General features: G+C 54.8%; 2 protein-coding genes across 2 annotated transcripts; both read right to left on the bottom strand.

Annotated features, from left to right (window-relative positions):
- Nucleotides 1-251: 251 nt before the first annotated feature.
- Nucleotides 252-7,083, bottom strand: ARHGEF25 (Rho guanine nucleotide exchange factor 25). Its single transcript, XM_007950044.1, has 16 exons — nt 6,985-7,083; nt 6,612-6,726; nt 4,140-4,354; nt 3,930-4,025; nt 3,773-3,849; nt 3,307-3,373; nt 3,021-3,124; nt 2,716-2,785; nt 2,513-2,602; nt 2,330-2,422; nt 2,092-2,142; nt 1,818-1,895; nt 1,449-1,649; nt 1,133-1,313; nt 666-877; nt 252-362 (listed from the first exon to the last, which is right to left on the bottom strand). Exons 1-16 carry the CDS (start codon nt 7,081-7,083, stop codon nt 252-254), a joined length of 1,860 nt encoding a protein of 619 aa, XP_007948235.1.
- A 1,038-nt stretch (nt 7,084-8,121) lies between these two features.
- Nucleotides 8,122-10,744, bottom strand: DTX3 (deltex E3 ubiquitin ligase 3). The gene is made up of 4 exons (XM_007950039.1): nt 10,716-10,744; nt 9,638-10,367; nt 8,554-8,771; nt 8,122-8,197 (listed from the first exon to the last, which is right to left on the bottom strand). The coding sequence occupies exons 1-4, from the start codon at nt 10,742-10,744 to the stop codon at nt 8,122-8,124; spliced, it is 1,053 nt and encodes a 350-aa protein (XP_007948230.1).
- Nucleotides 10,745-15,177: the final 4,433 nt, after the last annotated feature.

The following is a 15,177-nucleotide window of genomic DNA, read 5'->3' as shown; positions in this document are numbered from 1 at the left end:
ATCGTATCCTCCTTTTGGGGGGATGTGTGATGCATGCATAAGGGTGAGGGCTGAAGAAACCCCTATTCCTTGGGCAGAAAGAAGTCCTCTGGGGTGTAGGTACCTTCCTCCAAGTTGACACTGCTCCCAACTTTGCCCACCCTCTAGACACCAAGAGGGAAGAAAATCCAGGATGGTGCCAGAAGGATTGCCCCGAAACTCCTTGGGGAATGGAGTGGTTGAGTCAGCGCCACCCTTATGGCCTTCACCAGTTACAGCTCATCTTCATCCAGCTTGGCAAGTCTGGCCTGGCAAGGAGGGGTGTTCAGAATTGGAGGGACTGGAGGAGAGTCATGAGGAGCCTGGAGGATGTTACTGGGGGTCTGAAGAAAGATTCAAGTCAGAGGGTCACAAAAGGTCAGAAATATACCCGTATTCCTTCTTTTCAGTATAAGCCCCCAGCCGAGCCAGCTTCTCTTCTAATTAGCTTAGGTTATCTGAAACCACCAGCCTCTGCCCAGGTTAAACTGGAGGGACAGGGTAAGAGATGGCAAGTAGGAAGGGGCAAGTAAAAAGGTGGTGGTGAAAGAAACGAATGATATAGGGGGAAGGGAACTTGGGGATCCCAGGACAAGAGAGGCCCTCCCCAGTGGACCCTTACAACCAGGGAATGCCATTCCTCTTACCTGTGTGTCCAAGGGCAGGGGGGCTCTGGCCACCTCTCCTTCTGGCAGTAGCAGCAGGGAAGGGAGAGAGCCATTGATGGGGGCATGTGTGCTGACCTGGGCTCGGTCTCCAGGCCTAATTCTCCCAGGGCTCCCCACCCCAGGCCCTCCTGGCCGCCCCAAGCTGTTGGTCTGGCTCTCCCGTCTCTGATACTCGATGGGCGACTGCAGTGCTAGGGCAAAGAAAGGATTAGTAGGAGCATTAGAGCACAGACAGGTCCCTTCTCTAAGGGCTCTGTTCAGGCCACACTCCCAAGGACTGCTAGTCAATGTAAATTGATTGGGGCTTTAGGAGATAGTTGAAAAGTGAGGATAGTGTACTGGGAGAAGTGCCAGGGTCAGAGGTCAGGGGTTGGGGACTGGGTAGTGAGGGATTCAGGAGGTCAGAATGTTGAAGGGGTTTGTAGGGGAGGGAGGATGAGCCTCACCATTGAGAAAGTCCCGTTGGCTTTCCAAGATCTGAGCTACTTGCTTGATCCAGGCCTGGCTGACTGCAGGATCTGTGGCCTGCAGGACATAGCGCTGGATCCCACCGTCTGGCCCTCTGGAGGTCAGTGCAAAGCGGCAAGAGTCACCCTGGAGGTTGCCCTCCAGTCCTAGGCAGCTCACCTGAATTAGCAAATAAGAGACAGCCTCTAGAATCTTCTCTGGTTCTTGTTGCCTCCAACAAACCCAAGAGCCAGACATCATCATTGAGGCTGCACCCCCTTCCCAGCCAGCCCTCTCTCCTGGCCCCCTCCCCACCTTGATGCTGTTCTTGTACACATATCCAGGCTGTGTGCCACCTCTCACTCCTCCTCCCAGGGCCTCACTGAAGATGACGATTTGCTCAAAGAGGAAAACACGCCTCTCTCGGCCCCGAGAAGAGAGCAGCCCCCCAGCCTCCGGCTCTGTGACCCAGAATGTGTCCTGGCCCAAGAGCTTTCCCTGAGCAGTCAGTTTGCCCTAGAACCAAAGGACAGTTGTCTTCAAGAAAGAATGAGGGAAACGTAAAACTCTCTGCTCCTCCCTTCCTCCCTCCCCCAACACTCCCAAGCAACCATGGGGTCAGCTCCAGGAGAGGACAATTCCCCATAGGACCTCAGAATGGCCTCCAGTTTCCTGTCCCCGTACCTCAAAGCCCCGCAGTCTCCCCAGAGTCATCATGTCATTGCAGCGCTTGGGCACGAAGCACATGACCTCCACAGCTTGCTGGTTGCAGGCAAAGACAGAAGCATCATCATTGTAGGGACGGTGGCCTCCTCAGCCAACTGCCTCTTAGAACCATGTCTTGACACCAACTAGTCTTAAAGCCAGCACAGCTCTTAACTACCCAAAGGGCTGGGAGAACCCACAAGGTTAAGAAAGTAAGTACATGCTGTGTCCTGGAAAACCTGGGGGTCCTCACCTCCAGTTCTTCAGTATCCATCCCAGCTCTGCCATAATACTTGAGAAAATCCTAAGACCGGGATAAGAAAAGCTCAGGAAGTCATGAGGATGTCCTCAGAAGCTCTTACATCCTCCCCCTAAGGACCCAGAGGGGAGATTCCCCAGGTGACTGCGGGGGGCCTTAGGAACCCTGAGAAGATAAATGAGGAGAGGGCTGTCCAGCCATCTGTGCCACCCATGGAGAAGGTGGTCTTGACCTTGAGCAGCAGCTGGTATTTCATGATCCTCTGCACAGGCTTGATGAGGAGGTCGTTGAGCTGCAGGCGGTGCCCCAGCTGCTGCCGAAGCTCCTGAGGACAGGGACAGTGGGGTTATGCAGCCGGAAATGTCTGCTCATGCCAAATCTGTCCCCCTGCCCCCAAGGCACCTCAGCCACTGACCTCAAAGTAGCTGTCCCCAAACTCTGACACCACATGCTCTGACTTGGGCTTATTCTGGCAGTACACCACATACATATGCAACCGACGCTCCTTAAGACAGCAAAGATAATGTGCGAGAAAAGAGGGTGGGCTAGGAGAGGAGGCACAGCTCCAGAGAGCTTAGAAGCCCCGTCCCTCCTAAGTCCCACCCTCTCAAGGCTCACATGTTTGATGAATAGCTGAGCCAGCCAATCAGGATCCTTCAAACACCTCTGGAGCTCCTGCAGGAAATAGCTGGAGGGATTGGCAGGGAAAAGGAAGGGCAAATACATTTCGGACCTGTCCCCTCACACACACCCTATTTCAAGCCGTCTGCACTAGCAGTGCTGCTTCCCATCAAGCCCCTCCTAATGTTCAGTCTCATGCTGTAGCTTCATCCTTAGGCTACAATGGGCCCCTGGGTGTGATACAAAGAGGACCAGATGTGAGCCCCTCCCTGGCCCTTCACTCTCAGGGCTCCACCACTCACTCTCGGTGCCACTCGTAGATTTGCTGGATGTTCCCAAACACAATCCTATCACGGCCTCGAAGACTCTCGGGCACCCCCTGAGCAGCCATGGTGGCCATGTAACCCTGTGAGAAGGTTGAAGTGGGAGCATGTGGGGCCAGTCCTGGTGGGAGAAACACACTCCAGGAAGAAATCCAGGGGGAGACTGGGAGGGTGGAACAGAGGAGCACCAAGGCATCTCCTGGAAATAGACCTGGGCAGAGGGAAAGGGTGGGAGGCCAGGGCAGGAACGGGTAAACAGAGCTACCTCCACAATCTGCCCCAGGTCGTCCACGTACATTTTCTCTGTCTCCACCAGTTCACTCAGGACATACCTAGGAAAGGAACAGGAAGATACCACTACTTCAGAGGTTGAGTACATCCTTGGTTTGGCTGGATCCTTCCACATGGATTAGAAACCTCTACTTTTCCCTTCGGGAGCTCTGGTAGCATAGTGGCTAAGGCACTTGACTGCTAACCAGAAGGCTGGCGGTTCAAACCCACCAGCCACTCCTCGGAAGGAAGGTTGGGCAATCCTACTTCCGTAGTGATACTGCCTCGGAAACCCAAGGAGGGGTCGCTGTGAGTCGGGGCCCGACTCGATGGCAAACAACAACAACAACTTCTCCCTTCACCACCATGGAGTCAGCTTCAGAGAGGATTCCCAATCCTAAGTCTCAAGTGTGAGAGAGAATCTTCTGGAAATTGTGCAACGGGAGGGAGAGGGCACTTACATACTTCTTTCCAGAGCCTTCTTCTTTTGCTCCTCCTCACTCTCAGGGGCCTGGGAAGCAGTCTCCTCCTCAGCTGACTGGAAGGAAAGAGCATTCTAGGGTAATCAAAGGGATGCCTCTTGGGTAAGGGGAGCCTCCCAGGCTCATTTCTTCATACCTGAGTCTTATCTCCAGGGCCCTCCAACAATGTGGTCAGCAGGGTTAGTTCTGGCAACTCCTGTCCTGTGGCTAGAGCTGGCTCCAGCATCCAGTTCTGGGGGCCAGAGGTCATAGCTGGGTCTCCACAGTGACCAACGGACACAACCTAACCTCTCTCCCAGCATCCCTCTCGATCTATGCACATGCTTCTCCACTACTCCCTGCTCACCTCACATGGTCCTGCCTGGCCATCATCTGTCTCAGTTTCCACACTGAGACAATGTTTGGAATGATCCAACCATCTTCTCAGGCCACTGACTGGCCCAGGGGGGCCCGGGGAACAGGGACCAGAGCTGAGGCCAGAGCTGGGGCCAGAGGGAGCAGCCAGACCTGAGGCAGCTGAAGCCGAGACACTCCCCTCACTGCCAGCAATAGAGTAGGATTCTGGTGGGGGGAAAAGGGGACAGGGTGGTAGATATCAACACTGCTCCAGCTCCAGACTCACGGTCCTCAGGGAGATCCCAGGGTCTCCTCTTCATGATACGCATTCCCCCACACACACCAGGGCTCACTATTTGCTATTCTTGTTTGGGTTGGTCAGATAGAAAATTTCATGGAAACACCCTTGGGAGGAAGAACAGTAAACCTGGCTCTCCAGGCCTGGAACTCCCAGGCACATGTGGAGGTTCCCCCATATCTTGAGCATGGCACATATATGGGGGTGGGGGCAGCCATCTGGGCAGACACTGGGGTGCCCATCTGCTCTCCCACAACCCTCTCCCTTCCAATGAGTACAGACCATTCTCTGGGAAAGGCGGGGGGGGGGGTGAGAGCTGAGCCCATCTGCCACCTCCAGACCCCTCCTCCATCAATTGCAGTAATCACTATAAAAAGAAAAGGCTTCTGCAGACCACTGCCACATGCATGCACAAACCCCACAGAGGGGCTGAGTGAGGGGAGCTCATTAGGGTTATTTCTGGCCTGGGCTCTGGTGCAGATGAGCTACGATTCACTAAAGCTCCTGGTAGACCTCCTTATTCCTCCTTCTTCTATCCCCTATCCTTCTTCACATCTGAAGTTGGCAAAAGGATTTGAGGAAAGATACAGGTTCTAGGCCTAAGGAGATTGGGAAATGGGTTTTTGTCATACCCAGGTGACTAAGATGAAGAGATGAATCCTCTGTCCCTTCCCCTATTTTCTTAATTTGAACTAACAGAAATTTGGTAGTAGAAGGAACCTTACAGATCGTCTATTAAGTCACTTTCCTGGAAAACGCACGCACAATCTCCAGCCCCTAAATCTCTAAGTCCAAGGCAAACTTGAACCCCTAGCTGGCCCCCCACTCAACCCTGGGCCTCTCCAACCTCGCACTCACCACGTCCCCCCTGGGAGAAGCAGCAGCCGCATTTTGCCAGCACTTTTCGGATCACATGGGGACAGGCACAGCGACCCCCCTTGTGCCCCCCCCGCATGGCGCCCGGGCCCCCCCGTGCCCCCCACCCGGGCCGGCCATGCAGGGGGAATCAGGGGGGGCGGGGCGGGGACGGCGCAGAGCGCACACCCCCCCTCCCTCCTACCCCGGTCCAGGCTGGGGGAGGAGGGGAGGGAGGGGACTGAGAGGGGGCGTCCAGGGGTGGGCGGAAGTCTGGTCTGGAGAAGGGCGGGGGGCTCTGGAGAGAAGGCGGCGCGGGGCCCGGCCCGCTGAGCTGGGCGGGGAGGGTTTCCGGAACCCTGTCGGTGCGGGGCCCAGAGTCCAGATGTCCAGCTGGGGAGAGGGATGTTGGGGGAGGCTGGGCCGGAATGAGGCAGCCGCTCCAGCTCGGTCTCAGGCTTCTCAGCTCGGGGGTGGCTCTAAGGTTCGGGCGAGGGAGGAGGCGGGGGCCGACTCTCCGAGACACTGGTGCTGCGCGGGTCCCGGCCGAGCGGCGAGCCGAATAACAGGCCCGGCCGCGGTGCCGCCGCGGGGAGGGGCCTCCGCGGCCCAGCTCCGCCCTCTCCCCCGCGTTCCCCCTCCAGCCTGTGCGGGGTTCCCGCCCCAAGTCCCCCTCCCCCAGGCACCACCACGTTCCCGCTCCACGTCCCCACCGCCTCCGCCCCTCCTCCCCAGCCTGGGCTCCTTCGCCTGGGTCCTTCTCCCTCCTACATCTCGGGCTCTGACTGCAGAGAGCTAGGGTGGAGGTTAAGCCTGGCAGCAGGCTCTGCGGTGGTCGCCCCTCAGTCTCCTCAGTAGAGAAGGGTTCGGGAGATGGGGTCTTGGCCTGGTGCTAGGGTGTCCTGGGGTTGGCGCCGTCCCTGGCCGTGCGGGGCCGGAGGAGGCCCCCTCGGTAAGGGGGTGCGTATGTGAGGAGCGCTTTGTGGGGAACACAGTCCAGGTGCCGCCCTCCCGCCAGACCCTTCTTCCCTCCAGTCCCCGAGATTCCAGCTGAGACTAATCACCAATTAAGGCGAAGTCCTAGTGCTTGGGCTGGCGAGGGGCCAGGGGTGGGGCTCAGGGACACTCCGCCTGCGGGGGCTCGGGACCGGCTGGGTGGGGGACATACATCGGACTAGAGTGCAAGAAGAAGCGGGGAGGTCTCTGAGATTAAATGGGTCTCATGCAAATTAGATGCAAACCCTTATGCTAATAAGAGAAGAATATTTTTGAATTCGCCACTTTGCGCAGGATGGCAAACTGTGCTCCACCCCACCCCCAGCTTCTTACCGGGCTGCGGAGCCCAGGCTGGAGTTTCCCGCTTGCACTCCGCTCTCTGACCCCGCTCGGCACGGTCAGACTCTGGCTCAGTACCCCCTGGCCCTAGGGGACTTCTCTTCAGGGGCTGCAGGAACAGAAGGACGGTGAGGAACCCGCCCTCCACGCCCAGCCGAACTCCTCTCCCTCTCTCCTGTCAAAACCCACATTGTTGTGGAAGGGTCGCTAAGGGTGGGGTGGAGGGAGCAGTTCACCCAGAACGTGGCCATGGCTCTTGTAAAGGAACTCACGAATTCCTGCTGTTTGCAAATAAACAGAGTTGTGGGGTGCAGCCCTCCTGAAACCCCGAAGGACCCCCGACCCCACTGTAACGCCCCTTTCTTACCCCATCCTGCCCGGGTAGGGCGCATGCGCGGAGCATGCCCCCCATGACCCCCAGTATCCGGTCAGTGCGGCCCGGGACGGGTCGGTCTGGGGGCTTCATGCTGGACCCCTACTTTGCTCCAAGTTCCAGGGCTGAGGGGGCACGGAAGCTGGGGGGCTGTGAGGACTGCGTGCGTCCGGGGAGTTGCTGCCGCGGAATCCGCCCCCCTGCCCGGCTCCGCCCCCACTCCCACCCCAGCCAAACTTTGCAAGAGGGGTAGGATTGTTCTTTCCCTACAACCACAGTTCAACAGCAAACAAACCCCTCTTAATCTCGCTCCCAAGTGGAAGCGTGACCCAGGGTTCGCTGTGTTGTGATAGAGCCCACTGAGCACATCCGTCTTCCCAGGCCCTCAGGAGGCAGAAGCACTGGGAAGGGACACAGGGATTTCCCTATCAACCCCCTTTCTCTTCTCAGCAGCCCCGGGTCCCCACCCCACCCAGGTCCACAGAACAGAACGGGTGTGGCATGGAGTTGCATATTTTACTTTATTTTTATTAAATTAAAAGCTACAGTCTGGTGGTGATTCCAGAACAGGGGTAAGGAGGCTCCTTATAGGGGGCAGAGAAGAGCAGGAAAAAGACAGACTGACAGTGACAGAGACACAGAGAGAGAAAGGATAAGGTTAAGGTAGAAGGAAAATTGTATCTGATGAACACACAGCCGGCTCCACGGGGCTCCCATCAGCAGATTCCCATTCCATTACATGGTAGTTCACAGGTGGAGGGGGATGTCAAGACATCTCTGCCTCTCCAAGGTCCTTTCTCAGCTCTGTCACTGGAGCACAGCACATACCAGAAAAAGCCAAGGAGAATGAAGCGGGCAGGAAAACTGGCAGTATGTACATGGAGGGGAGAGGGTGGTGAGTAGAGCCTTGGAGATCAGCCTCTGCCAGGCAGGAGTGGCTCACACTGCACTGAAGCACTTGGCCGGTGGGGGACAGGGGAAGGATCGGCCCCTCCCCCTCTGAACTCCCTTCCCAGTCAGACAGGTCCCCTACTAGTATGGTGTGGGGAGGCAAGGGAAGAGAGGAGAAAAGAGGCTTCCATTGGGTCCTAGTGGAGGACAACAGCAGGGGCCTTGGCAAGGGGAGGTCCTTCAGTCGTCTGTGATACCCTTGGCTCTCAGTTCTTCTTGCACCCGGGTTAGGTAGGTGGGGTCCGGGTACCCAAACCTGAGAGCAAAAAGAAATGAAGGTCAAGGTTAGCTGTTTGAGCTTGCTCGTATCACCCATTGCTCATCCTCATTCTGGGAAACTCAGTGGAGGCCCCATTCAGTCCCTTTCCCACTTCCTCTTGGTGGGGGGACCTCCAAACCCAAGATGACTTAGCCCAATTCTGCTTATTTTTGTAGATTAAGCTGGGCACACATGACCAGGTTGAAAATAAGAAAAACTGGGATGGGAGAAATGGTTGAACAGTTTAGGGGGTGGTCCTCTTCAGTTAGGAGTGAGGAGGACAATGTGGCTCCCTCACTGGACATGGGTCAAGAGGGAAAGAGCTGAGGGAAGGGAAATGAAGGGTGTCGCACAGCTGGGGTCCCCCTGTGCAGCTGGTCTTGTGGTGGATGTCATTCCAGGTGATGACATTCGGTCTCCCTGTGGTCATCGACGTGCCGATAGTGAAGGTGAGACGCTGGTCAAATGCCTTTCGGAACAGGGTCAGCACCTTGTTGCCCTCAGGGCAGTCAGGGAGGTAGGCCACCCGTGTGGTGCCAGGGTACCGAACGCCTGGATTTGGGTGTTCAGCCTGGGAGGAAGGGGAAGCAGAGTGGGCAGTGAGCAGCTGGACATTTTGGGGCTCATGATACCAATGCAGAGTCATCCTGGCCCAGAGAGTGGTGAAAGCCAGCAGCAGAGAGTCTCCCAGGGAAGGAAAGACTTGGAAGCCTGGGCAGCAGGAACCTGTTTCTGGAGTTAATCCTCATTATTAAGAGGTTCTTTCTGCTGTCTCAATCCCTCAAGTCCCAAGTCAGCGCCAAAGGGATTCTCAGAAGTGATCGAAGGTAGCTGGTTCTTACTATCCAAATAACTTTGCAGAAATGTGAAGACTAATTTCCCTTTCAGCCTTCCCTTATCCGCCTGATAACACTCCCAATGCTTCTTCCCCTGTCTAACCTGTTCCATTTTTCTAGTACTCACTCCTTTGCAAACCTGAATTGGACATGATTCTTTGTCCAGCAGGAAGGCACCTGTAGGCCTTTGACTATTATTTGTTTTAGTCTCAAAAATCATAAATCGGAAACAGACTAAACACTCCCAGCCAGGAGGTCTGTCAGGATGATCCCTGCCGTGCCTGCCTGCACCAGAGCCAGAACACCACACAATTTACCCCTGCCAAGAATACTGTCAACATCCAGGTTCATCAAGGAAATGGGAGTCAGTTCCTTTCTCTCATGACACCTGATCTTCACGTGTATCTTGGGGACATGGCGATGGAAAAGCTGGGCCTCAAGAGGACCTCCTAGCTGCAAGGCACTAAGCAGGAAGGCTTACTGGGAAATAGCAAGACTGCATCACAGTGAACCAACACCCTCACCCTCACCCAGTCTTTCTAGGTCAGAGAATGAGCTTGAGGAAAAGGATAAGGATAAGGACAGGCAGTGGTATTCTTACCCCCTGAACACCAGGTGGGAAGACGTACTGGATGACAATGGTGCCGTACTTCTCATAGCTGGGCAGTAGGAGGGTGGCGTCCTTAGAGACCAGCATCCGCCCATTCTGGGGCTGGTTGCCCACCAGCTGCCCATAGAAGCGGCCGCACATAGGACAGGCCTTTTTCACCTGCAGGGCCCGGGTGATGCAGCCCTCGCAGAATGAGTGCCGGCACTTCTCCAATGTCTTGGCATTCTGGATCTCCCCCAGACAGATGGGACAGGTGCTCTCCTGCTCTTCTGCCTCCTCCCGAAGGCGGGGAGGGAGAGGGGGAGGTAGGGGAGGGGGAGGAGGGGGGATCCCCCGCGCCCCTGGAGGCAGGAGCGGGGCTGCTCGGAGAGGGGGTGGGCCTGGACGGTGCAGCTCAGGGTGCTCCCCCCCACCCCCCAAAGCCAGGCAGCCCATAAGCTCCCCCTGCCTCTGAGCTTTCTTCAACTCTTTCTCTGCCTCCTTCAGCAGCCCCTTGAGAGCCTTCCGGGCCAGATAGAGCCCATTGGGAGGGGCCGGGGGTGGGCCCTGTGGGGAAAGCTGCAGAACATAGATGTCAGAAGTCTCGCCATCTATGAGGATGGACACACGATGCTCCTCCCGAAGCCGGGCCAGCCGCGCTGGGGTCTCCTTGCTCAGGAAGTCCCACACAGGCTTGGAGACAGTCACTTTGTTCTTGCAGGTGCCTCCACAGGCTGCCATTCTGGACAGGACGAACGACACTGCCCCCAGGGTGAAAGGAACTCAGGGTGGGGGGTCCCCATTTGTGCCTCCTACTTTAGGTTCCTTCCAAATCCTGTATTACCTCCATTCTCTCAAATCTAACCCCCCAACACTCCCTTCAATTCATTTCCTATCTTCCCATAACTTCCAAACCCCAACACCCCCTGAAGAACAAGAAAGTTCTTAGAACTTCTTCATCTTAGCCAAGCAAACAGTCTATGTTCTCCTTACATTTCTCCCATGATCACAGAAGCTACTGCCCCTGCCCCCCCTGGGTAAAAAATGGGCTCTTTAAAGGGAGGGAGATTTTTCAATTCTTTTTGCTCACTTTGATCCTGAAGAGCTTAGAATTGGCATGCAGGCTTTCTCTCTTTTTCCCTGCTCCCTACTTGTGGGTTGTATGACCTGGTGGGGTGGAAAGGAAAGGGAAAGAAAGTGAGAAACCCCTTCCCCCAATCCCCACACACCTCAACCCAGCAGCTCATGTAACAGAGACAGGAACTAGGCATGGGATTACTTGGGACGTGGAATGTAGGGAACCAATTTAAGGATGAAAGTTGAGGTTCCCTTGAGGTGGGTACCTGGAAGAAAGCCCATAGACAACAGCGACAGCAGGAATCCCTCTATTTCCACACTCAGCTGACCAGGACTAGGGAAGAGTAAAGGCTTATGATGGCAAATGTTAACATTTTCCCCAGCCAGCCCAAAAACAAAATAAAAACTCCTCTTCAATTTCCTCTCCCTCTCCCCTGCAGAACTCCATCCACAGCTTCTCCCCAAGTTGACCAGAAAGGAACTTATCATGCCTACTTTCCATCTTTTCTTCCCCAGCTGTGAAGCCCTCAAGAAACTCCAGGGCACAGATAAGGAGCCTGGAGGGAAAAGCCTACACAGATGGAGGTCTTCTTGCCACCTGCCTCAGACCACATGGACAGGAATAGTTCCTCTGTTTCCCAACTCCTCACCCTGCTCCACATTCCCAAATCATCCAGCCACAATGTCAGAGAGCCTTTCTTGAGCCCTAATCTGAGTCCCTTCTGTTGAAGTCTGCTAGGAATGAGAAGAAAGTGGCCACAGCCCCTGCAATAACAAAGTTCTCACTGTCACCTTTTAAACCCAGCACACGCAGCACAGGCTGTTAGCTCCCTAGTCTGCATTTCAGAAGGGTGGGGCTCACACGGGGCTCCACTGGAGGGGCCTGATGTTCCCGCTAAGTCTTGTCATATTCAGCCACAGGGCTGCCCCCACACCTCCAATGAAAAACCGGACCATTAACGTGACCTCAATTTCTTGATTGAAGGAAAGGGGAGCGGCTGTCCCTTTGTGCCTCCATCACAGTCCCCTCAAGGCCAGAGTCACCTAGAGACTCAGAAAGTTGGAACCCTGGGACCTCAACCCCTGCTGTCTATCTAGAGTGGAAACCCACCCCCTCCCTCAGAAAGGACCCAAGACCTAGATGTCCTAGCTCCAAGTCCCGCTGGCACAGAAAAGGGAGGCGGGGCCACAGTTTATGCTGGATTTGCGATTCCTCTGGGGCAACCCAGGCGGGACACAGGGCCAGTCCCTCCCTCCAGACAGATGCTATGGCAGGGGCAGCCAGAATGGGCAAGGGTCCCTGGGGGCATCCACTGAGGCAGTTCCACCCCTCCCCCCACGGCCTCCTCCAAGACCCGACCGTGAACCAAACCTCACATCCCCCTCTCGCCCGAGGCCCGGGAGACCCACCGCGGAGTAGGTGTGCACGTCGGCCCGATCGCAGCCCCAAGAACCCCCAAATGGAGGCCAAGGTTGGAGGATGGTGGAAAGAGAGTCGGCGGGGCACGGAGGGGCGTCTCGGAGCCGCGAGTGGGGGAAGGGGCGAAGAAGGGGGCGCAGGGGGGTCCGGGGGCGCGCGGGAGCGCGAGCGGGGTCCGGGGGGCGCGCGGTGGGCGTGAGGGACGCCGGGCTCACCTACCTCTCGTCAGCGCCGCCATTGCCGGTCACATGACTGAGGCTGTTGCTGGGATGACGGTCCGGGCCTTAGCAACAAGGGGGGGGAGACCCCGAAAAGGTAGGGAGGGTTGCAGGGGGTGAGACTGAGAGGAAGGGAGGGAGGGAGGACTGCACCCCCATCCCCCTCACAGGTGAAAATCACCGTTTCCTTTGACCCTTTGGATCCATGAGCCCGTCCCTCCACCCCAAAACAAAAATGGAGGCACCGTCCAGACTTTGGAGGGCGGGGGTGGCGTCGTGTAATTGAGAGTCGGGCTTTAAATCCCTTAGAGATACCGCCGCCACCTTGCCCACTTCCCCCTCCACCAAGGGAGCCCTCTCCCTTTTCTTTCTCAACCAGCTGCAAGGCAGCTTCATAGAGCTGGTGGTGGATGGGTGGGTGGGGAGAGTAGGTTTAGGTATACAGCGATGGGGGGCGTTCTGAAATCTTTCTGAGAAGGGCCTTTGAGGAACCATGTGGGATGAGAAGCAGCATCATAGTAAGAAGAAAAGCATAAGTTCCAAAAAACAAACAAACCCGGTTCTAAACTATTTCAATCCCCTCCCCTCATCTCTTGCTTCTTCCTAGATTATTACCTTCTGTGAACCGCCGCCCCCCAGCCCCTTCTAGCTCCTCAACAACCTGCTCCCAGCTGGGTTTTGTTAAGTGCCTGTGATATTTCTCTTTCCACAAGTAGGAATACTGAGGCCGGTACAGAATGGGAAGTTAATGATTTTTTTTAAAAATGGCTTGGGGTTGTGGTGGCCTCAAGTCTATGGTTTAAAGAGAGTTAAAAACTCTCTGAAGAAAAAAAAAAGCTTTGCTCTGCTTCCCACATCAGAGCAGTCTCCGCCCCCAGTCCAACTCACTTCCCTGGGGCCACATCAAGCCAGGTTTCCCCACCAGCCAAAAGACCTCCTCAGCCAACAAGTACTGGATCTCCCAGACTGGCAACAACCTCTGTTCATCCACCCCCTTTCTCCCCTCCCCCTCTAGACCAGAGGGCTGGTCACTTTCTCCTTCACTTTCCCAGGACCCTTCTGCCCTTCCAGGCAGACATCATCCTTCCCACGGAGCCTGGAGGAAAACGGAATTCGGCTTATCTTTTTAAGGCCCACTCACCTTGACAGAGCTGTGAGTGTGAACAAGCCTGGAACCCTAGGGGTCTGCATTATAGATTCTCTCTGGCCCCCACAACAGCTGAACTCCAGGCAATGAAGCTGGAGAAGAAATCCTTTTCCACATCTATGCTACCAATGCCTCCCCTTCAACCTTTCAAGTTCCCAGCCATCTGTCTAGAAACTCACACTCTTAGTGAGGGGCCCACAACTTGAAGACCAGAATTCTTCATCTGGTCTTTGTACCCCTAAAAACATACTTTCTCAGAAAAGAAAGAAAAAGCATTTCTGTGATGGATTTGGATTCAATAATTTATTTTCTATATTGTGACAGCAACAGAAGTAAATACATAAGATCTTATTAATAAAACAAAAAAGATGAAAAACAGAAGTGACAACTGAAGACCATACTGCCCATGATACATCAGCCACATGGTCAGAAAACCCATTGCTAAAGAACAACAGTTGCTGGTGTCATGGAGTTTTATTGCATTCAACAGAGGAAAGGTAGACAACAGGAAGGGAAAAGATCCATCAGACCCTTGATGGGAAGATATTATAGGGGCTCCCACCCCTAACTGAGGATTCTTCGTTTCCTCCTTTGGAGCAGAAAGTGAGAGAAGGATGCTCCCTTATGACTTCTCGTGAGACAGCTCAGTCCAGCCAAATACTGGGCAAAGCAGCTTTGCATCTCTGCAGGCCAGCTGCCTGGTGCCCATTTTTATATTAGAAAAATATAGAAGCCTCAAGGGGTATGGAGGATAGCAAGAATAGTTGCCCTAGCCTCAAAGCATTGTAGGAGTGAGGACACCTATCTCATCTCATCAGGGTCCTCTATATTCTGGGAATGTCACACATCAACTCAAACTCTTTGCGGGGAGGGTGACTGAGTTATGGCTCTGACTCCTTTCTGAGGGTGGAGAGTGAAGATGACAAAGGCGGCCATCTGTCCCGTCAATTCAGTGATGTCAAATTCAACTGGGAAAGGGGTTTGAGAGGGATGAGGAAGGCACATACACCTCCAAGGAGTAGGGGAGGTTCCTACACTTGAGACCTCCATCCTCTTGAAATGACCAGGAATGATCCAGGTAGGGAAATTCCCCTCTGCTGGGAATAAACCACAAGGATAGCTAAAAAGGAAAGAAAAAAACTTAACATGAAGGGTTCCAGCCCCAGAAGGCGTGTGAGGCTTTGGTGAAGAGCAGCAATAGTCAAAACACCTTCACCGAGGCTTCAACACTTTGGCTATCTCTGGGCTCCTGCACCCAGTTGTACAGGTGGTTGGGGGTGGAAGTGGGCTGATGGAAGAGATTAGAGAACAGTTGGTCCTTGGTAGAGATCCTCTCCAATTTCCTGCATAATCACAAGAATCCTTAGTCCCACCTCCATGAGAAGCCAGCCTGCTGACCACACTCCATGCCACCTCTGTGTACAAGATTGGCCATATTTTACCATATGTGCACATGCTGCACCCCCATCTGTGTCTTGAAAGTTCTCCATCCCAGGGCCTACTGAGATGGAAGCATGCCACAGTGAGTTCTATAAAGTTATCAGCAAAATTCAGACACTCTTAGTTCATCCCACACAGCAAAGTGCATCCAGAGGAACTGCTTGAACCAGGTTCATCTGTCCAGTCAGGTTCCGAAGATGGCAAACAGCCCCCTCCCCCAGCTCCTTCGCTTTTGTAGAAACAACAGGAC

This window comes from Orycteropus afer, unplaced genomic scaffold, assembly GCF_000298275.1.
Source record: "Orycteropus afer afer isolate SDZICR_OR568_19922 unplaced genomic scaffold, OryAfe1.0 scaffold00261, whole genome shotgun sequence".
Lineage (NCBI taxonomy): Eukaryota > Metazoa > Chordata > Mammalia > Tubulidentata > Orycteropodidae > Orycteropus > Orycteropus afer.
The sequence above is the reverse complement of the archived record's forward strand: the minus strand, read 5'-3'. Positions and strand labels throughout refer to the sequence as shown.